The sequence below is a fragment of the Amphiprion ocellaris genome, chromosome 3 (genome assembly GCF_022539595.1).
Source record: "Amphiprion ocellaris isolate individual 3 ecotype Okinawa chromosome 3, ASM2253959v1, whole genome shotgun sequence".
Lineage (NCBI taxonomy): Eukaryota > Metazoa > Chordata > Actinopteri > Pomacentridae > Amphiprion > Amphiprion ocellaris.
Genome location: NC_072768.1, coordinates 7,177,493 through 7,200,701, shown reverse-complemented (window position 1 = coordinate 7,200,701; position 23,209 = coordinate 7,177,493). Strand labels below are relative to the sequence as shown.

The window sequence follows — 23,209 nt, the reverse complement described above, 5'->3', positions numbered from 1 at the left end:
TGCAGCGAGCTACACAAAGGTGGCTCAAGATAGAGGCAGTGACGTTTCTCTAATGGAGGCGAGTTGCATCTTGGCTATTCTGAGGAATAATGGGATTATTTTATAGTGTTACTTGAGTTCACGATCTATGAAATCTACTTTTATTGCGACTTAACAACAAAGCAAAAATCATAACTAGCAGAGTTTTGTAGTTTTTATAGGTTTTATAGTCCTCGTAGGTTTTATTCTAGAGGAGGTAATAGTTGCATCTAAGTCATTTCAGGGCAGAAAATGATTATTTTCATGAAAAATGCTTCCAAATATGTAATTTTGACACACAGATTTGAATTTTTATGGGTTTAATCGATGCTGTCAGTGCTCCAATACGGACTTTAAATGTATCTGTGTGGAAGTCTTACTGCTGTGTTGGCCTACTTATTCTTAATGCAGATGGCTTCTCCTGTGATCCTGTGGCTCCAGCTGTCTGCCTGTAAACATTCTAATGCAATTTTCATAAAACTGAAGAAACAGTTTGCTGTTCCGAGTATAATTAAATCTGTTGAGCAAATCAACATATATTTTATGTTTTGTCTAAAGAGCCATTCATGTGAGACTAAGGCTATATAAAAATAGCCCGTCATGAGGAGGTTTCTGGCATCAGTTATAATAATCGCTCCTATTGTTGTTTGATTGAAGCTAAATGAATACAGCTGTTAATGTGGTAGACATGTTTTTTTAGATTCAGAAGTAACACTTTCATTTGTGTTTTGCCCTGTCTAACATTCTCTTGGTGTGCTAGAGGTGTATATATAGTGGATCTGACACTTGAAATATCAGTTTCCAGTGCAAAGTATAAGCAGGCGAGTACATCATTATAACCCCGCTGTGCAGTTCCATTTCCCCGGCCGTGTTACTGAAAATGCAGAAATGAGTTCTCAGACACAATTGGACTCCTTGTTCCAGCGAGGCGATCCTCAAGCCCCCACACTGCAGCCTCGGCATGAATAGTGGCTTGTTTGCAGTACTTTAGAGCAAAATCCCCAAAATTACAGTTAGAGACAGCAGAGAGATTTCAGTCTGTGGTTTGTCTGCTGCAGAGGATCAAGAAATCAGAATTCACAGCTCCAGTTCAGCCCCGAACCATTCGTGACCAGGCCTAAATTTAGATTTACAGCAAATTTCTGTTTGAAATTCTGTCTGGAGAGGACATAAACAAGTGACAAAAGACTGAACGGCTTTGTGTTAGAGACGTGATGGATGAACTATTTCTATGTTGTGCCATGTACAAAATTATGGAATACCCCTTCTCAGTAGTGAATTTAAAAGCTTTTGTTTGCCACATCAATCAAATGATTCTTACATTTGCAAAGAAGCTTTTTGAATTTCTCCACTGGGATTTTGGACCACTCCTCTTTTGCGATGATCTCCAGTCTTTGAGGTTGGAGGGCTTCTTTCCCATCATTGTGGTCTTTATGTCCCATCACAGCTTCTTGATGGGATTCAGTTCTGGTCTCTGGCTGCTCCAAAGTATTGGTATTTTTTTGTGTTCTGTTAATCATTTTTAACCATTGCGTCCAGATGTTCCAAATTGTTGTCTTGTTGGGAGTTCCAATGCTGTCCAACGCTGAGATTTTTTGCAGATTCTCTGAAGTTTTCCTCCAGAATCTTAATGTAGTCCTCTTTTCTCATGATGGAATTTGCTTTGATGAGGTTGCCTGGTCTATTAGCTGAGAAATACCCCCAAAAACACCACCATGCTTGACCGTGGGAATGGTGTTGTTTCCAAACAACTCCATTATCTTCTCATTCGACCACAGAACTAATGACCAAAAGCTTTCTTCTTTCTCCAAGTGAGCCTTTGCAAAGGCAGTTGACTAGTAAGTGACGAGAGAACTGCTGCACCAGCTTTCTCATTTCATAGTGTACTATAGTTATGACAGTAAATACCAGGATAATTTGAAATAGTATATGAGCTGCATTTAGGGCGTATGCATAATTTTGGCAAGTAAAAATGAAGCAAAAGTAGAAACAGTGTTTAAGAAAAAAAAACATTAACATAAATCTTACATACTGCAGCATAACTGGCGAATGCAAACATATATTACCCCAAAAAAGCTTAACATATACAATAGCTATATACTTGCATTAAATGTGGAAATGAAGTATTATTTATGACTGTTTTGAGCAGCAGTCAGAATGTTTTAGGATACGCTGTGTATGCAAAATGCACATCCAAGATATTTCACATTGAGCTTTCACCCAGTTAACTTTAACAATAGTAGGATGGACTGACTGATGTGTTAACTCTCCAGTTGTTGCACTGGAGATGATGTTCATGTGTATAGCATCTCTAAGTGCTTACAATTCATTGTTATAATAAGAATAATACAGTGTTCCTCTAAATGCACGACTTCATACAGCTGCACGACGCCAGAATAAATTCATAAATCCAATGACATGATAATGAACATTTTAAAAATTCAAAATGACACATTGGATGTCTATTAAAAACACCACAACAAAAGAAAAACACAAAACCAGTGAAAGATTTAACCTCAAACCTGTTCAGCCGTTTTCTCCTAAACTCATATTTCTCTTTGCTGGCATTAAAAAACCCTGAGTAACTGACTTATTTTCATGAAAACCAAAGTTGGGATCTGTTCATTTCCTATTATTTTCCATATAATGATCGCTACAGAGAGGAGATCCATCACCTGGTCAACAATCTGGCTAAGGAGATCATGGTGGACTACAGGGTGGACAGACAGCACACACCCCACTGTTCATTCATGGGGAGCAAGTGGAGCGAATGGACAACAGCAAATTCCTAGGAGTCCACATCACAGCTGAGCTCAGCTGGGCCTTGAACACTTCCCACCTGGTGAAGAAGGCTCAGCAGAGACTCTTCTACCTGAGGAAGCTCATACAGGCTGGATTCTCCTCTTTGTGTGACTGCGTGGCACAGCACAAGACAGGAAGGACTTGGTAAAAACAGCCCAGAGGATTCTGGGAAGTCTTCTTCCTGTCTTGTGCTCTGCATATGCTGGTCTCTTTCAGGTCCAGGTTCAGCACTATTGCCACCCATCCCTCCTACCCAGGTTACAGCTAGTCCCTCTGCCTTTATTCAGAAGGACTCAGACTAAAAGAATGAGGAACATCTTCTTCCCCCAACAACTGAACTGAACTGTTTGCACTTTAAAATCTTGCACTTCACTGTTGAGCTTTACTGTTATGACTGCTATAACCGAATGCTGAATATTTTTCTTAAACTATGTTGCTTAAACTACGTTTTGTTGCTTTTATGGCTTGTTTGCTTTTCATTTTTATCTGTTGTTCTAATATGAGAGTATCAAACTGAATTTCGTTGCACAGTGTGGTTTGATTTGATTTGACTGATTTGATGGACAGCAGGTTTCCACCTCTCTTGATCATCACGGTTACTGCTGTTTGCATTCGGCAGGCTGGGGCTGTTCTTTCTGCAGAGAACACGGAGAGAAACCAGATTAGGCAACAGAGCAGCCAGTTAGAAGAGGTGTTACAACAAAGCAGATGCTAGAACATGAAACAACCTGGTGTGGTACAGCAAAGGGAATGATGTTAGAAACCTGGGATGGGACTACAGCAGGAAGGGGAAAGAGATGGAAACAAAGACAGGACTAAGAGAAGAGAAGCCAAATCTACCTAACATGTGAGTTGGGGGGTTCTTAAAGCCCTCAGACTACTGGGAGAATCAAGGATGTAGTGAAAGAAAAAAGGCGGCAAGAATAAGAAACCAAAGCCACTTGAGCAGACAGTGTGTAATGTATGTGGGACCCCATCCTTATTTCTCCCTTACCTAGAAATGCATGGGGTGAGAATGTTTGATTATGCCTGTAATGGAGGGGAGATCCAGGGGAGGGAGAGACAACAGTATGAACAAGTTTAATCATCACATTCACAAATGGCTGTGAGCACAGTGAAACATTGCTGAGGTTGGTGAATGTGCAGAATTCCTGAAGCATAAAAATCAATAACTCATGAGCTGACAGCAGGGACCACGAGAGGAAAACTCAACACAACAAGCTGCTAAAAGAAAGTCATTCACAAAGAAAGCAGCGTTGTTGGTCACTCCTAAAAAAAACCTGCTTACAGGGCACATGCTTTACTCACTGTCAGACAGGCATAGCTCATAAATGCAGCAGACATTGCAGCTAAAGCACAAATAAATGGCTCTTTCACTGCCTGTTGTTACATAATCTATTTTAGCCAACAGCCTGAGAAAGTCAGTGCAGAAAACACCAAGTTAAGTCTATTATATGCAGAGTTCCTTTGCATGTCTGAGTTAGTGGTGGAAATCAAAACACACAATTAAAGGAGTTGCATTAACAGGTGAAGCAGATACTATAAGATTCACCTTTTCATCATCATGGGTCTAAACTGAAAACAGACGCTTAAAACTGCATTTTTAGATCGAAGGTGTTCTGTTATTTCAGTTTAACAGTGGATTATGAAGCTTTACTGTAAAGAATAGATGCAGGAAGATTAGGTGATGACATCCTAACAATGACAGTTGCTTCAGATATCAAGATAATTACTGGTTGTGTAACGATCTGCAGAGATATTCAGTTAACCGAGATGCTTAAGTCTTTCATGACACACCTACTTTACAGATTATGTCTTGACTTTGCAGCTTAATCCCAGTTTTTATCATAATGGAACCCATACAGGTAGCATCTTCAGTAAGGTGAAGACAAATAAGTCTCATGATTAGAGCCCAAATGATATCAGTAGGCTGATACTGTCCCGTCACAGATGTATCAGTATCTGTGTAAATGTTATCCAGCATGTGCAGATGTAGAAGCTTTCTTTTACAGCACAGAGGAAAATATTCTTGTTCTAGTTTAGAAACACTGTTATTGCATAGTTTGTCCAGGAGAACAGCTCTAAATCCACTGTTAGCAGGAATCAGCACTGTCTGCAGCACATGCAGCAGAGTACACATTATAACTGAGCAGATGGTGGTGCAGAGTCAAGCTTTGTCTTCACAGTAAACAGACAACTAGTTTGTGACATACATTTCTGGAAATGTAATAAACAATGACTCCATCGTTTTCCCTTTTCAATGCAAGTCTAACATCACCCCAAACTCCAGCATCTATCAGGCTCTAATCATGATGATACTGCAGTTCTTTAGATATTTAGATAACTGGACACATCTATATAGTACATTAGATGCATTCAAGCTCAGTTCTTGAGTTTTACTGTGATGATTTAATGAATGCAGTTCTGTTAAATTGGTGCAAACCTTACATACTGATTTTACATTTACACAACAGTCCACACTTTAAGTACCCTGGCTCTTTAATAATTTTGCTGATAACTTTTAACAGAATAAATAATTTAAATGGTGTCCAGATAATTCCAATGTGAGGGGCTCACTTATTGAAAATGTTGCTATCACTTCCTACTCATATGCTTGTCTCCAGTTTAGTCTATATGACTATATGGCTTCACGAACACGAACAGAATAACGCTGTCTGTTTGGTGGACCTAATGATTAAAACTGTAGGAATTTAGAATTTATTTTCAAGGAGAATGTCCAGATGTCTAAATATTTAACAATAGTAATAATAAAAATAGAAGGAAAAGTTGAAAGATGCAAATTGACCTTGGGGTAAAAATCTCCCTCTTCATCTTATTCCTGAGACTCAAAGGCAGGACACTTTAAAAGATGCAAACAACAAGTTTGTTTACACAAGGACGGGTATCATTTTAAAGCTTAGCGTTGAGGCAGTTGCACACCCAAATAACACCAAATAAAAGCTGTTTGTTGCTTCAGATCAACTGTAATGTTACTGAGTGAAAGCAGAATTACTAACCTCTTCATCTCCTTCTTCCAGCTCCTCCTCTTCAGACTACAATACAAACAAAAGCAAGTGTTAAAACACTCAACAGTCTAACGTTTCATATCCTCACACTCACAAAAACAAAAACAAACAACAAAAACACTCACACTCTCTTCATCTTCCAGGGCCTTTCTGAAATACTGCGCTGCTTTGGGAACTACTTTTTTACAGATGAAGTGACCGATCTTCGAGGCTGTGGCTCGAGTGTGTTTGGAGTCTTTGTCCTATAAAACAATTATACACAGGTGATTTTAACACAACATAAATTATTATTATTATTATTATTATTATTATTATCAGTTTATTTGAAAAGGGACCATGTACAATATTAAACATAAATGTTTCCATTTGATGTATTGCACCAGAGTTAGCTTTAAACTAATTTCCATCTACAGTCCCTTGACAGGTCGCAATAAAAACATCACAACATTAAAATGTCACAAACACACACACTCACACACAAAAGCCCATTAAAAGGACATTGCTAGACTATAAAATACATGACACAGTGAAGCAAAACATTATACACAAATCTGGCAGATTGAACAGAATGAAAGGCAATAATACAGGAAAAAAGTACACATTACCACAGTCTAAAACACTTATGCACAGCAGTGACTTAACATGTTCACGATATACTGTCTACACAAACACCACTACATGCAAAACGTTCCACACTAGCCTTGCACCCAGCTAACATTAGAAGGAAACAACAAATCTTGACTTTGCTGGTGCGTTTGCTCTCCAGTTGTTGCACTGGAGATGGGGTTCATGTGTTCTGTAATTGGATGCACACATAAGCAGTTATTTCTAAAATGCTCTTAAAATGAGTAAAGACGCTGATGAAGGAAAAAACAACAACATAGAATTGGTTAAAATTGATCATAACACATCTTGTATGTGTCATTTCCAGCCAGAACACATCTACTGTCCGAATAAAAAATCACTCTAAATCTGAATTTGGCGTGGGTACAAATGGTTTGAGGCTAAACTGTAGCAGTGAATTCTGACTTCTTGATCCTCTGCTGCAGAAAAACCACAGACTGAAATCTCTCTGCTGTCTCTAACTGTAATTTTGTCATTTTCTCGCTCCACCTTGCTTGTGGCTGTGGCCCCACCATCATCTCATACCATCATCTCTCACCACATCACATCCATGCATCCACGGCTACACCACTGACTCACACACCTCACATCATTACTATTAATAGCAGTATTCAATTTAATAAAAAAAAAAAACAACAACACTTTTGCTGGTAATACCTGTGTCATCTTCTTGTTGTAGCCTATTTCCCCGGTTATGAGAAATTGGAAAACACAAAATAAAGCCTGTCATATGCATCAGCAAACTACTAGTTTGTGTTCAGCTAATTCCAATGTGAGTTCACATTCAGTACATATATTGAAAATGTTATGACTTCCCCTGCATATGCATTTTTTCTTGTTTAGCCTGTCTGATTATATGGCTCCATGAACACAAACAGAATAACACTGTTTGTTTTGTGACCTCATGGTTAAAATTGTCAGTACAACATACTTTTATGGAGATAAATCTTTAAATATTTAACATTATTAATAATGAAAATAGAAGAAAAAGGTGCAGAACGCAAACTGACCTTGGGGTCAAAGTCTCCATCATCATCTTCATCACCCTCCTCATCTTGTTCCTGAGACACAAAAGCTTCAGTGCATCAGCTTTTTAATGCTCAGGTCTAAAAATGTGTGTGTGTACATGAGGAAAAACACTCACATTCTCGTCATCTTCCAGGGCCTTTTCTAAATATTCTGCTGCTTTGGGAACTACTTTTTTATGGACAAAGCGGCCAATCTTAGAGGCTGTGGCTCGAGCGCACTTAGAGTCTTTGCCCTATAAAACAAGAACATGCAAACTATTTAAACACAGTGCAACAGATCGAACAGAATGAGAGGACAATAATACTGGCATTAAATGGAATTCACTTTACCACTGTTTCTTACCGGTGCACTTACACCGTTTAGGCAAAACATTATGACCACCTTCCTAATATTGTGTTGGATCTCCTTTATGCTGCTAAAACTCCTCTGACCCAGTGGGGCGTGGAACCAGGACCTTTGGAGATGTCCTGTGGCAGAAGTTACTCAATACACACGGGGTCATGCAGTTTCCACCTCTGAGTTTGGGATCTGATGGGACAAACAGGTCACCCCCACACAACACTGTTGCTCCCTCTTTTTTTAGCTTGATCAACACAGGATAAGACAATGTCTAGATGTGAACGGCTGACCAGTGCTCCCATTCTGGTGCTCTCCAACAGAAGGTGTCCTATTTCAATCGTCTGGGTCCTGTTCACCACCTCCTCCACAAACTAAGGCAGAATATTCCTCTGAGCAAAGACCCTTGTACCATTGCTGCAGACATGGCCTAGAGACAAAAAGTTGGCCATGAGAGCTCCCCTTACAGCGTCCTCCAGATCACTGTCCTGGACGATGAGCAGAGGAGAGTTCTCCTCAAGCTCCAAAGTCACCGGTTTCACCCCCTGGACCTCTGGGGACGTCCTGTGGCACCGGGATGGTGGCAGTGGATTCTGTGGGTCCTGTGGGGTGCAGGGTGGGACCTACCTAGATCAGACTTGTCCTGGTACATCCCACAGATGCTCAATAAGATTTGGATCTGGGGAGTGTGGAACCCTAGCGAACAGTTTAGCTTTGCTGTGTTCTCTGAGCCACTCCTGAGCAGTTTTTGCGGTGTGTCGGGGTGCATTGTCCTGCAGAGGGTGACAACTGGTATCAAGGACTGCTGTTGACATGAGGGGTGGGGATTGCTTGACCTGCAGTGCTTAGGTGGGTGGTACATGTCAAACATCCACATGAATGTCGGGTCTCAAGGTTTCCCAGCAGAACATTGTATTATAACAAGATGATCAATGTTCTTCACTTCACCTGTCAGTGGTCATAATGCTGTGGCTGATCGGTGTAAATAAAACATTTTTGCCCAGCAGTGACTGAATGCGTTCATGATAAACTGTCTATACAAACACCACTACATGCACAACCTTCCACACTGGCCTTGCACCCAGCTGGCATTAGAAGGATACAACAAATCTTGATTTTGCTGATGTGTTTACTCTGCAGTTGTTGCACTGGAGACGGTGTCTCCAAGTGTTTGAAATTGGATGCACACATAAGCAGTTGTTTATTAAATGCTCTAAAAATGAGTAAAGACACAGTTGGAGGAAAAAAACAGCAACATAGAATCAGTTAAAATTGATCGTAACATGTCTAGTCTGTGTCATTTCCAGCCAGAACACAACTACTGGTGAAATAGGAACTCACTATGAATCAAAATTTGGTGTGGTATGAAACCTTTGACACTTTTATTAGCTGATTTCTAATAAGTAGAGATGTTTTGGACACCGAGCAGGCCTTTGTCATGATCTTAATCTAATCCAGACTTCTGTTTTTTCGCTGTCATCACTTGTGTTTCCATGAAGCCAGGAGCATAAACACACACAGCGAGTCTCTAAGTGTTGCTGGATGAGGTGACAGGATAAGAAAGCACCTGTCTGTCAGCACTTTGCAGAAAACCTGGGTTGCTAGGACACAGTGTCGCCATCCTCCTCCAGAAACTTCAGAGCACTCAGTCATTATCTCCCACAATGCATCACAAGGGTCTCTTAGAGCAGCATGCATGCTTTCTCTATCTGCAAGACAGGATTCCAGACCTTCTGGTTGCCTTTCTTGAGCTCAGCAAATTCCCCCAAACTGGAAGGCAGCCGCCTGCTACAATGTCACTGTGGTGTCAGTGAAGCAGAAAAGGCACCAGTCATCTGCTCCCTGGTCAGCATGTTGAGGCTGTGACTGTGCTTTGCTCTGAGCGCTTGTCAGTCATTTGCAAACCGTCAGCTGATGTCTAATAAAGTCAGTGTGTGCGGCTATTCAGAGTCCCGTCACATTGTGCTGTCAACACTGTGAGCGTTCGTCCGAGGAAACTTCTCCAGTCGCTCTACAGAAATACTTTTAGACAAATCTGCCTGTAGCGTAGAATAGCTGGAGCACAAATTGACCAAGAGCCTTATTTAATAGACTTAATTTTGTAATTGAAATTAGCTAGCTGCTTCAGTTTCTGAGTCCTGCTGCTGAGAATACTGGAGCATACTAGGACACTGAATGGAAAAGAGCTTTCATAAACATCCATCAGTTTCTGTCCGCTTATCTGGGGTCGAGTCATGGAAGCAACAAAGCAGGTCATTCCAGACATCCCTCCCCCCGGCAACGCTCCCAGGCCAGATGAGATACATAATCCCTTCAGCAGGTTCTGGGTCAACCCCGGGGTCTGATCCCAGGCGGACAAGTTCGAAAAACCTCCAAAGGAAGTCTCTCCACAGGCGTTCAAACTAGATGTCCAAACCACCTCAACTGGTTCCTTTTGACGCGGAGGAGCAGTGGCTCTACTCTGAGCTCCTTCCGGATGTCTGAGTTTTTCACTTTAACCCTAACCCCAGCCACCCTACGAAGGAAGCTCATTTCGGCCATTTGTATCCACAATCTCGTGGTTATATACAAAATATAAAGTTTGCTATGGAAAAGGTCTGGACGTCCTTAAAGGTTGAAACAAGACTTAATTATGTTCTCAATTTTCTACCTTAAGATGAAATCCAGATAATTAAGAGAAAACAAATTGAAAAATAAATTGCTACACCGCAGGTATTTTCTCCTTTGCCTCTAAGTTCTTGTGTTTAGGGAGAAAAAAAATATAGGCAAGAATTTTGTTTTTTGAGTTGGTTACCTGTGCTACTTACTGATGTAAACACACACAAAAGACAGAGGATACCAAAAATCACATTTCCATGTCGCACAACTTTAATAGAATATCTTAACTAACTCTGTACAAATTGAAAAGAAATATTGCGCAAGTAACAAATTGTGAATAAGAACCAGTTAAGGCCATTGCTAGCACACGGTCCAATGTGGTGGATTTGAAGATGTAAACCGTGGCTCTGAGAGATCTGTCCAACAAGATCTACAATCGTTCTTTTTAAAAAGAGAGAAGGGGTGGGTTTTGTTTTGCTGTCGCTGCTATCGATGACCAGTCACCAGGCAAAGGTGTCCAACCAAACGGCCAAAATCCAAGCATAGTATAGAAAATACATTGGCACCCTCCTTCCTTTTGTTTTCCACAGACATTCTACTGAATCATTAGACAATAACAGAAATATTTATATATATTCTTAAACAACTTTAAATGCTGAATTAGATTACATTGTGTTAATGACAATTGGCAAACAATTCAATAAAGAGGACGGCATGTCTTTCATTTTGGCTTCTTGGCAACAGAATTTACACTTGATCCAAACTTCCTGCTTCCTGTCCCATCACTGACTCTAGATGACATTTGTTAAGAACTAGATACAAACCAGAAGTGATATCTTACAAAATAACCACAAAAGTTTAACGGTCAGCCACTGTGTCTGCTTGAAAGTGTCGTCTCTGAGAGGAATATTCATACATGAAACTTGGGCTAAAGTCACCATATTTGTTCTGGTCAAATGTCTTCATTTCATAAATCATTCCTATTATGCTTGTTAAGGTCAAAGAGCATTTCAGGGGTTGAAGGTGGAAAAAGGGAAGAGCAATAAATGAGAGTTTTGAGGTATAACCACGTGCCTGTCACAAGATCATAATTAGTCCTATATGTCCACTCAAGTGCTCAGTTTAAATGCTTGTTCAGCCCAATATACATCTGGGCAGATGTGAGTTGTATTAATAGAGGACACAAATCTTCAATGTTTGAATTCATTTTGAGCAAAAAAAAAAAAAAAAAAGAAAAAAAACACAACTTGGCAGTATTCACGTTTTGTTGACCTAAGCCCAAATCAGATTTGAGCCAGTGAGAGTGAGCCTACAAACTGTAGCCGGGCTTTAAAGCGTTCCCCAAAATGCACCACTTCATACAGCTGCATGACACCAGAATAAATAATCCAATGACATGACAATGAACATTTAAAAAAGTAAATTAAATTCAAAATGATACATTGTATGCCTCTTAAAAAACACCATAACAAAAGAAAAACAACCCCAGTGAAAGAGTAAGTCAAACTTGTTCAGCAGTTTCCTCGTAAACTCACACTTCTCTTGTTGGCATTAAAAAACCCTGAGTAATTGACTTATTTTCATGAAAACTAAAGTTGGGATCCATTCCTTTCTTATCTTTTCCATATAATGATGTTCTGAGTTTGGCAGTAGTAACCTACTCCACCTTACCAAAGAAGAAGACTGCCCCTATGTGATGCCATGGCAATCTGATTAAGAGTCGAGTCAATTGCTGTTCCGAGTTCGAATGAAGCCAAAAAAAGGGGTGAGATGGGCGCAAGACAAAAGAAAAAGAAGTCATGCACATAGTAAAAACGCAGTTTGGTTTGCGTTCTATTGCGTTCAGATGAGAGTTCGTAAAAGGAGGAATCTGCAAGACTAGGACGACTTGCTGATTGGCTAAGAACTGATTTGACGGACAGCAGGTTTCCACCTCTCTTGATCATCACGGTTACTGCTGTTTGCATTCGGCAGGCTGGGGCTGTTCTTTCTGCAGAGAACATGGAGAGAAACCAGATTAGGCAACAGAGCAGCCAGTTAGAAGAGGTGTTACAACAAAGCAGATGCTAGAACATGAAACAACCTGGTGTGGTACAGCAAAGGGAATGATGTTAGAAACCTGGGATGGGACTACAGCAGGAAGGGGAAAGAGATGGAAACAAAGACAGGACTAAGAGAACAGAAGCCAAATCTACCTAACGTGAGTTGGGGGGTTCTTAAAGCCCTCAGACTACTGGGAGAATCAAGGATGTAGTGAAAGAAAAAAGGCGGCAAGAATAAGAAACCAAAGCCACTTGAGCAGACAGTGTGTAATGTATGTGGGACCCCATCCTTATTTCTCCCTTACCTAGAAATGCATGGGGTGAGAATGTTTGATTATGCCTGTAATGGAGGGGAGATCCAGGGGAGGGAGAGACAACAGTATGAACAAGTTTAATCATCACATTCACAAATGGCTGTGAGCACAGTGAAACATTGCTGAGGTTGGTGAATGTGCAGAATTCCTGAAGCAAAAAAATCAATAACTCATGAGCTGACAGCAGGGACCACGAGAGGAAAACTCAACACAACAAGGTGCTAAAAGAAAGTCATTCACAAAGAAAGCAGAGTTGTTGGTCACTCCTAAAAAAAACCTGCTTACAGGGCACATGCTTTACTCACTGTCAGACAGGCATAGCTCATAAATGCAGCACAGACATTGCAGCTAAAGCACAAATAAATGGCTCTTTCACTGCCTGTTGTTACATAATCTATTTTAGCCAACAGCCTGAGAAAGTGAGTGCAGAAAACACCAAGTTAAGTCTATTATATGCAGAGTTCCTTTGCATGTCTGAGTTAGTGGTGGAAATCAAAACACACAATTAAAGGAGTTGCATTAACAGGTGAAGCAGATACTATAAGATTCACCTTTTCATCATCAAGGATCTATACTAGACTCCAGACCAAAATGGTCACATACGCGAATGTTTTGGTGTTGCTCTAACCAGTGCAGGCTGCTGCTGTGTTAGCCATAGCGCTGGAAAACATAACTTTTATTTCTTCCATGACTCTGTCAGTCTGTTGCAGCCGGATGTGTAAAATAAGCTATTGAGCTGATGTGTGCTCCTCAACCAAAAAGAGAAGGAGAAGTCCGACTGAGACACACCTGATGATTAGAGTGCAAGCGCAGGTAGGAACACACTGAGCTGGTGAGGTAGCAAAGTACAATGCCTAATGAAGCAGTAGGTTTGCAAAATTAAACAACAATTAATCACAATCATGAGTTTAGTTTCTAACTCTGGTGGTGCAGAGTCAGGCTTTGTCTTCACAGTAAACAGACAACTAGTTTGTGATATACATTTCTGGAAATGTAATAAACAATGACTCCATCATTTTCTCTTTTCAATGTAAGTCTAACATCACCCCCAAACTCCAGCATCTATCTGGCTCTAATCATTATGATATTGATGATATTATTTAGATAGCTGGACACATTCATATAGTGTATTAGATGAAAACTGCATCCAAACTCAGTTCTTGACTTTTACTATGATGATTTAATGAGAGCAGTTCTGTTCAGTAGTATGAACCTAAGCCTAACAGCTCTCACTTTAAGTACTCTGGCTCTATAATGTATTGAAAGATACAGACAAAATTATTAAATACTTTAAATGGCGGCCAGTTGATACCAATGTGAGGGCTCATTCAGCGCATATATTTAAAATGTATCACATGATCTGCATGTTTTTCTCTGGTTTAGCCTGTATGAATGTCCATTAAAACAAACAACAAAATCTTGATTCGCTGTTAGTTTGGTGGACCTAATGATTAAAAATGTAAGAATTTACAATGTATTTTCAAGGAGAACGCCCAGATGTTTAAATATTTAAGAACATTAATAATTAAAATAGGGGAAAAGACGTAGATTGCAAACTGACCTTGGGATCAAAGTCTCCCTCGTCATCATCTTCATCACCCTCCTCATCTTGTTCCTGAGACACAAAGGCAGGACACTAAGACACGCAAACAACCCACGTTTGTTTACACAAGGACGGGTATCATTTTAAAGCTTAGCGTTGAGGCAGTTGCACACCCAAATAACAGCAAATAAAAGCCGTTTGTTATTTCAGATCAAATGTAATGTTACGGAGTGAAAGCACATTTACTAACCTCTTCATCTCCTTCTTCCAGCTCCTCCTCTTCAAACTACAATACAAACAAAAGCAAGTGTTAAAACACCCAACAGTGTAACGTTTCATATCCTCAAAAGGAGTGAAACCACAAACATCCCATTTTGAGGCTTCAGAATATTAGCTTTTTTTATGTTGATGTCTAAAAATGTGTGTGTGCATGAGGAAAAACACTCACACTCTCGTCATCTTCCAGGGCCTCTCCAGTGAAATACAGCACTGCTCTGGGAACTATTCTTTCACGGAAGAAATGACCGATCTCGAAGTCTGTGGCTAAGGTGAACTCAGAGTCTTCGTCCTATGAAACAAGAACACGCAGACGATTTTCACACAGCAGTAAATCTGACAGACTGAACCCAATGAAAGGCAATAATGATTTTATGAAGAATAAGCAACATTTCACCCACCATTTCTCCATCTGGTGAAGCTGTGGGGTAAAAGGACAAACACAAATTTAGAACCTCAACACACTGCTTTACTATGACTTTATAAGGTAATTAAAAAAGTTCAAGTTGGAACAATGAGATTTTAAAAGTCACATTCATTTTTAAATGACCAGTTAAGTCAGTTTAAGACATTCAGGTGTCACACATTTTAGAACAGCTTTCTCAGCTCATCGGGATTAGTTGTAATCAAATCAACATCTCAAAGCTCACTTCAAGTTATGCTTTTAATTAATGGCATCACAAAGTGAGGTCATCATCCATAGAAAGTGGCAGACCATTAGCAAACAGCTGTGCTGCACCACCCAGCCGAAAAAAATGACTAAAGGTGACATCATGTGATCCTTTCTCATCCTTTAGAAATGCAGAGACTATACATACTATACAGTACACAGGTCAGAATTTCATTATGTATTCTACAACATTATTATAATACAGTATGATCATCAGCATACATTAAGAAAAATGGCCCTTATGTTATTCTTATAAATATAGTGCATGATAGCCTACTAGTTCCATTGTACGTATGTATGTAAAAGTCCTATTATTGCTGTTACTATTGTTATTATTGTCATATATCACAGGAGATTTCCACCAGTTTAGGTGCAGAATGTCACCTCAGTAGCTCTGCCTGGACTGTATATTCACAGTGGAGCATTACATTTTAAAACTAAAGTCAGTTCAGTAACTTTTACAACCCAACTTTTATTACTTTCTACCCTCTTTCATCGAAACCCAAATTTTCTGTGGCAGCTACATCCTAATTCAATTCAAATTTGGTTGTCCATTAAACAAATCTACAATGAATCTTCATAAAACAACGGATATGTTCAGCAAGTGATGCTGATTCAGTAATGGATATCTCAGTCCCAGAGCTGCACACCTTAGCACAGAAGACAAGGAGTTTTATATCAACCAGTCATACACCAAGCCTATGACTGAACCAGTAAGACAAACATTTGCTCAGCCAATGAATGATCAGGTCAACACAAGAAGTCAGAATAAGTCCAGACATGTTTAACAGGTAAGCTCAGTGGAGTCACTGAATTAAGGTGTATTCTGCCTAACTTAATGATTCTCTGAGGAACAATTCTGTATTTCAAGACTTCTGACTAAAGAGGACTGTCAGTCTATTATTCACCTCATGTTTATTCAACTGAACAAACGCTTCTAGACTGAACTCTCCTATCTTTAATGCAACCAATTGTGCTGTTAAGGCTCCCTTAGTCCAAAGGGTTTGGTTTCAATAATTAAACTAACAGAGAGAATTTATTCATTTACGTAACAAGCTAAAGGCCTTTAAACAATTTAGTATTTATTTATTTTTTACTCTTATTAGGATGTCTGCTTTTGCTTTTTTTTAAAAACAAGTGCTACAAATAAACTTGACACACAAGTAATTTGAAAGTTTTTCCATGTCGTGGGTAGACAGACTTATTTCTTCAGTCTCATCATGACCTCACATTTTAGTGTCAGTCCTTAAATCACAAAAGCTCCACAAAAACACACTCGTCACAATGGAAAATAATAGTAAAACCAAAGCTGATGTAAAAGTTCCGAAGTCCAACTACAGAAAGCAACATGCCAAATGTTCCACCTACACACAGCAGTCTTCAACACTCTAACATAATAAGAGGATCTGGTGCCACCTGCTGTTGAGTTCAGCTTAATGCACAACCAACTGTCAACACGCTAAATGCAAACATGTTGCTAAACAACCTGCATGTAAACACAGACATGTTAACTATCCAGTAGTGCGCTTTCTTTCTCCTAACAGCTTTCAGTGATTTAGGATTTCTGCGAGGAGTTTGCCCATGTATATAAACAGTTAACAGAGCAAATCTTTACATTTCAGGGCTTACTGCTATGTGCTATACATACAGAAAGTGCCAAAAACTAGTGGGAGTTACTGCTAGGAATGTTGCATTTAGACTCCCAGAGAAACACACAGCATTTTGTCTGCTCTTGTGTGAGCTCTCACCTTTGACAGGATTAAAGAAGTTGAAGAAAGAGTCATTGGGAACCTGTTTGGTAACAGTGCGGACGGTGCCACGGCCTTTATGCTTCTGCTTCTTCTTAATAGTTTTCACTGTCACATCCTTTCCCTTGTGCCAATCTATCTGACAGCTGGAGAGAGCAAGTGAACAAACAGTGAGAGACAGCAGAAAGCAGGGACGCAAAAAGGGAAAAGTTGGAAGATGTGCCAAGAGGAGGCTGATATGTGGGATGCAAAGTCAAGAGATTAATATAGAAAAAGTGAACAGAAATGTTTTGCTAACCACACAGTATCTATTTTTACTTCATCATATGTGTCAAACCGCAGTTTAACAAGCAGTTTTGTGTGCTCTGGCCCTCACCCTTCACAGTCAATGATCTCCGGTCCCTCAAATGAGAAAGGATCTGAGGCATCAGGCTCTGACTTCATCTTGTAGACTTTAGTGAGAACTGCATTGTTGAAGTAACCATTGGGCTCAAAGTGGAACTCTAATGTGAAACTCTGCGAGAGAAAGGATAATTTGACTTGACGTTTTAGTTTACAAAATTACAATTATATAGGTGCAGTATAACCCCATGCTGACACTGACCATTGGCTGTCCTGGCTCAGAAAACTTGACTTGAATATCTTTCAGGTGTTTTAGGATGGGTTCATCGTGTTCCTGATAGGAGATCAACAGTCAGAGACTCACAACGCTGTTCAGAAATGTGGCAAAATGACACAGGTGGTTATTGAAATGTACCTGTAGCATGTCACTGAGCATGTCCACACTCTTGAATATAGTAAGCCAGAATTCAGGGATGCCCTTAGGGTCTTCCTCTGGCGTGGCTTCCTCTTTCTTTGCATCCTCAATAGCAGCTTTTTCCTTTACCTCCGCCTACAAGCAGAGTAATCATGACAATTCAGTGTTCAAAAAAGTCTAAACAATTTAGTTTAAGTTTTCAAAACAACTGACTGAGATCAATATCTATTTACCAGACACAGTTCTTCCCAATAGCTTTGACACACAAAATCACAGCAAGACTGGCCATTCGCAAAACAGCTATCATCACAGTTAGTTCGTGCTTGTGTTTTGCATTAAAACCAAATTTTTGAGCTTTCATGAGAATGTTTTTCAAGAAACCTGCTTTTTAAAAAAATTATACATTCATAAAAAAGAAAACAGTGCTGAATACTAAAGGCGTGGCAGCAACTGCAAACCTTATTGGCATTGCTCTGATCCATCTGTAATAATCACAGTGATGGGTAATGATGTACTGATAGTTTCATAACAAATCTAAATCCACCGATCTACAGAGGCCAATCTCAGCACACTCATTGAATCATTTATAGGATCCAGGTTTGGTTGTAAGAAAAATGTCTTATCCTTTGCTGTGAAAAACCAGAAGCTCGATCAAGCTCTGTGGACACACCAAATCTGAACTTACAGCCAGCTCCTCCTCTTCTTCCTTGTCGCTTTGCCACTCACACTCCTCGTCTGTGGGCTCCACTGTTCCTGTGACAATCTCTCGTCTCTGTGACACACACACACACACACACACACACACACACACACACACACACACACACACACACACACACACATTATGGCGAAGTTAATTATTTTAGCAACGTATTAGATTAGTGTGAATTGTCTGCATATGACAAACATTCTTTTGGTTCAGCTGAATTATTTTCAGCTAGCACGTGGACATTAACACTATTTGAGAGAGAGATTGACACACACACATGACATACTCAAAGCAGACAGGTGCAGCAGGATTACAGCTGCCACTCTCCCCTGTGATTGAGAATGGCAGAGTTCTTGTCACTATCTCTGGAAATAGCCTTGACTGACAAAGGGGCAGTCGACTACTCGTTGTGGTAGTTTTCAATATAGCACCAGAGTGCACCCTCAAGTCAGACCAGAGGGACATATTTAAACACCCGCTAGTGCAGAGCACAACACAGTGATTCTTAAATATTTGGTATTTTAATAAATATGACACTTTTATTTTCAGTAGTCTTTCTTATAGTATTTACTGTTTTAAGCAACGTAAAATGTGCAAAACAGTCTATATGTTTACTGTAACACGCAAGTAAAATAAGGTCAGGAAAACATTACTTAGCATACCTTGTCAAACAGTGGCTGATAGAGAGCAGCATACTTCCTCTCTAGCTCATGGACCTCCTCGTAGAATTTAGCCTCTATGTTAGCACATTGCACCTGTAGCCTTTTCAAGGCATGCACTCGCCTTTTCACTGCTTTGGGAAGCATGCTGTAAGAGAAGACAAACATTAGACCTGATCTGAACTTAAATCTTCTATATAAAACCTACAATAATGAAGAGTGTTTTACAAGCAACACAATAATCGTGAACCCAGTGTGGTGAATAACCAGTAGCTAGTGTAGTTGGCAACAACCAATGGACGCTTTTATAGGATGGGGGTGTCAATTGCTTTATTCATCAGCCTTCTCTGTTGACTACAGAAAGTCACTAATCCAAAAACAGGTTTTACTTTACATGTACGAAATATTTTTGTGCGATACTATACAGAAGAGTAAAATTACTCACTGGACTAAACCATGATTGGATAACTTTATGTGATTATACATTTATATGTGTATTTTTTAAAATTTAACTATTTAAAATAAGGTCAACAAAAATAATAAATATGATGATGCCACGGTCACATTTCTCTAGATCACACACAAGTCAGCACTTGGGATTTACACAGTACCATGATTAGATAATGGTGATGTTACTGAAACTGCAATCCTTTGGCTGCTCAGTGCCAAATACATCAACTGGTAATTATGACCTCAAGCTTTGCATTTTTATACAGTATATGCACATACAGGTAATAATATCAAAGGCCCCGGAACACGTAAACATGAATTCTCTGAGTCACCTTATGATCACTGTGTAAGATAACTTTATCTGTAGTAATTGGTGTTTAAAAAAAGATAGGCTTAGACTTTCAGATACCAGCATGATAAGAAGCAAAATAAGCTAGCAATGTCTTCCATTGCCCTGTTTACTTGTTCAGACAATGATGTGAACAATAACAAGCTGACAATCTTTCCAAATACCAAGTCCAATTATTTACCTTTTACAGCTTTGGAAACAATGTTTTCTGGCTTTGCGGTTCTTGGCAAAGCCATACTATGTTTTCTTTAAAAGTTTGTAATAGACAGCTCTTTAGCTGATTCCAGGTTGGCCTCTCTCACTATATCCCTCTTTGTAAGAGACCAAGATGGCTGTCTTCTCACCATCTCGCATCATTTTTCTTCTTTCGGCATTGTTGATTGATAATTTAGTTTGGACTATCAGTTAACTTTACATATACAGTTAATGCACACAAACACAGTCACTTAAAAATGTTTTCAGCCATCTAATGGGAATGTCGAAATATATGTATTTTCAAATGTAACATATTGTATGTGTTGCATTATTACAAGACCCTTTGGTGTCGAGTATTTAACTCATACAATGCAAACAAAATGATCATTGGTGAAGGCCTGTTGTATAGACGGCAACTTGTGGCCTAATAATTATATCCAAAGCTGTAACCCACATGGCAGAGACATGGTACTGACCTTTCCAAGAAGTGAAAGCTGACAGGTTTGTCCATCTGCCCACCTGGATTTTGCATCCCTTGATCACCTTTACCTTCCGAAACAACACAAAACATGCAGGTGTACACTACCATAAGTAAAATTATCCAAAGTAAGCTGTGTCACTCCATTTATTAATAGTTATCGAGTGGAATAATCTGCAGTGGACACAAAATAAACACAATTTAACCAATACAACAGCATTAATAAAAACACTGTTATTGTTTAGACTGAATCAGAACTGATGAACGTTCAACTCTGTATTGAATACTGTGGTCGTTTTTATTTCCAGCAATTAAACGAGAACAAGTCAGAACAAGACATTTTCGCAATAGCTGTGTGCTGTGTCGCGGCAAAAATCAATTACATTTGTCTTTACCTTTACTGGCATCCATGACCACGTATCAGCTCCTTCCTCTGTTCAAAAGCACATCAGTTATATTAGTTGTATATTCATCATGAGCAGTGACAGTGATTTTGTAATGACTGGCAGAGCAAAGCGAATGAGATAAAGCTGTGTCGGCTGTATGTAATCTGAGTCCAGGTTTTCACTAAACATAGCGGTACATGAGAGACGTATTTTATTACTACATTGCAACGAATAATTAGTTTTAAATTTAAGACGGACGATGAAGTGTCAGCGAGAAAAAATGAGTGACAGCAGACCAGCTGAGCTAACTTCGACGGGGTCTATAGCAACACTGGTGTTGAGCAAGCGCAGGCCGATGACGCATTGAGATGCTAATGGTAGCTGGGCTAAGCTGTGACAAACAAAGTTAGCATCTCCCCATTTACAATGCGCAAAATGACTGTCGCTGCCTCTGACACTAACGGAGAACCTCCGGACGATATTAAATAAATGTACACGCTAACAGCAGGTCATCGACAAGCGCATAATAATATTTACTTAACTAGTATGGGCGGTACCAAAGATCTGACAGCAGCTAGCCAGGCTAGCTAGCTGGCGACAAACTGCGAACCAACGTGCCATGAACAAAGCTTTAGTCAACAGTAAACGTGACGGTTAGCACGTTACGTTAACATTTTTCAGGCCGATTGGTTCAACGCCATTAGATTAAAGCGGCTGAGCAACAATAACGTACATTTCCGTTACGTAGCTCGGTGAAACTGGCCATTGACGCTACAGCTATTAGTCTGCTACTGGCCGCATTGACAAGCTAACACCAGCTAGCCACCGTTAGCTCGCGGGTTAATAAAAGCAACAGCAAAGTGTGGGTGAAGACAGTTAACCGGCGGTCTGTCTCAGCAGTTAGACGGGTCCCGAGGCTGCTGCCTAACAGTCGGACGTGGCAGAAACCGCTCATGTTCATTAACAACCAGCGCTAGTTGTCTGTTTAGCAAATCTTACCTCTAGATGAGCCGAGTCCTCGCTAGTCGCCTCGCTCACGCGTCTTCGCTTCAACCCCCACGCGCGAGCAACACACGCGCACCAGCAGGCCGGACCGCGATTGGACAGCTGCTGAAGGAGAGCGCCGTGCTGCGTTCAAGTGCTGCGTTGCGAAAACCCATTTCTACAGAAGCAGTTTCCTATACTGTCTCAGAGCTAGACAAAACTATGAGCATTTTACAGAAGATATAAACTAAGATTAATAATCCCAAATAAATTAGTTTGGTAGATATCTAAATAAAAAACAAACAAAAATGACACATACTACTACTACTACTACTACTAATAATAATAATAATAAGTCATTTTCATGCAATGATATCAAATATTTCATCACTCCACTTTCTCAGATGTGAGGATTTGCTCTTCTTCTTCATAAAATTTTCAATTAACAATAATAATAACATTAACAACAAAGTAGCTAGCAAGATTTTGCACCGAAAATTATGTATATGAAATGCATAAAAATAATATTTATTATAATATTAACAAAACAATTGAAGCATTTTACAGCAGAAATAAAATAAGATTTTTAATCCCAAACTATTTTTTGGCAGATATATAAATAAACAAATACAGAAAATGAGTTATTATTATTATTATTATTATTATTATTATTATTATTATTATTATTATTATTATTATTATTATTAATAATAATAATAATAATAATAATAATAATAATAATAATAATAATAATCATAATAAGATGAGTGACAGAGTCAGAGTCGACCCTGGGACCTACACACTCCCTCTGATCATGCGTAACATGGATCTACAATCATTAAACAACAGCAGTCAAATAATGTATTTCCCAAGCGCCATTTTGATCTGCCTAAGTGGCCCCCTGGTTGCCAGATTTCCCCTTTCTGTGGACATTTGGGACTGTTTTAGCCCTCTCTGTCCACATCATACGACACAGTTAAAGAAAATGGTACCATGAGCCCACTTCTGGGCCTGTGCAGCACCACTGCACTTCTGATTCCTGAATTTTAAATAGTAATGGCACCGCAGCTTTTTACTTGTAGCCCACATTTTAAAGGTGCATCTGAAAGCTCTATATAACTACATAGGATGAGTAAAACATGCAAACCATATCACGAAAGTGCTTTGGTAGTAGCTAATAATAATTTACAACCTTTTAAAGTCTTAATGAGATATA

General features: G+C 39.5%; 1 protein-coding gene across 3 annotated transcripts; it reads right to left on the bottom strand.

Annotated features, from left to right (window-relative positions):
- Positions 1-1,991: 1,991 nt before the first annotated feature.
- On the bottom strand, positions 1,992-22,121 carry nap1l4a (nucleosome assembly protein 1-like 4a). 3 transcript variants are annotated; one of them, XM_035957682.2, is made up of 19 exons: positions 22,009-22,121; positions 21,019-21,056; positions 20,622-20,694; positions 19,155-19,299; positions 18,469-18,555; positions 17,784-17,918; positions 17,631-17,702; positions 17,403-17,542; positions 17,027-17,172; positions 15,010-15,029; positions 14,781-14,900; positions 14,583-14,618; positions 14,351-14,404; positions 7,615-7,731; positions 7,481-7,531; positions 5,972-6,088; positions 5,838-5,873; positions 3,815-3,849; positions 1,992-3,455 (listed from the first exon to the last, which is right to left on the bottom strand). In XM_035957682.2, the coding sequence occupies exons 2-18, from the start codon at positions 21,032-21,034 to the stop codon at positions 3,844-3,846; spliced, it is 1,371 nt and encodes a 456-aa protein (XP_035813575.1). In that variant the 5' UTR covers positions 21,035-21,056; positions 22,009-22,121; the 3' UTR covers positions 1,992-3,455; positions 3,815-3,843. The 3 variants fall into 3 exon arrangements, with proteins under 3 accessions (XP_035813575.1, XP_054865224.1, XP_023147015.1); XM_055009249.1 differs by lacking the exon at positions 3,815-3,849; XM_023291247.3 differs by lacking the exons at positions 1,992-3,455; positions 3,815-3,849; positions 5,838-5,873; ... (1 more) ...; positions 7,481-7,531; positions 7,615-7,731 and adding an exon at positions 10,681-12,423 and having other exon boundaries at positions 22,009-22,119.
- Positions 22,122-23,209: the final 1,088 nt, after the last annotated feature.

Coding starts and splice junctions, on each gene's coding strand:
- nap1l4a (XM_055009249.1), bottom strand. Junction 7,532..7,614: donor CCCTGGAAGATGACGAGAAT/GTGAGTGTTTTT, acceptor TTTGTGTCTCAG/GAACAAGATGAGGAGGGTGA. Junction 5,874..5,971: donor CCCTGGAAGATGAAGAGAGT/GTGAGTGTTTTT, acceptor TTTGTATTGTAG/TCTGAAGAGGAGGAGCTGGA.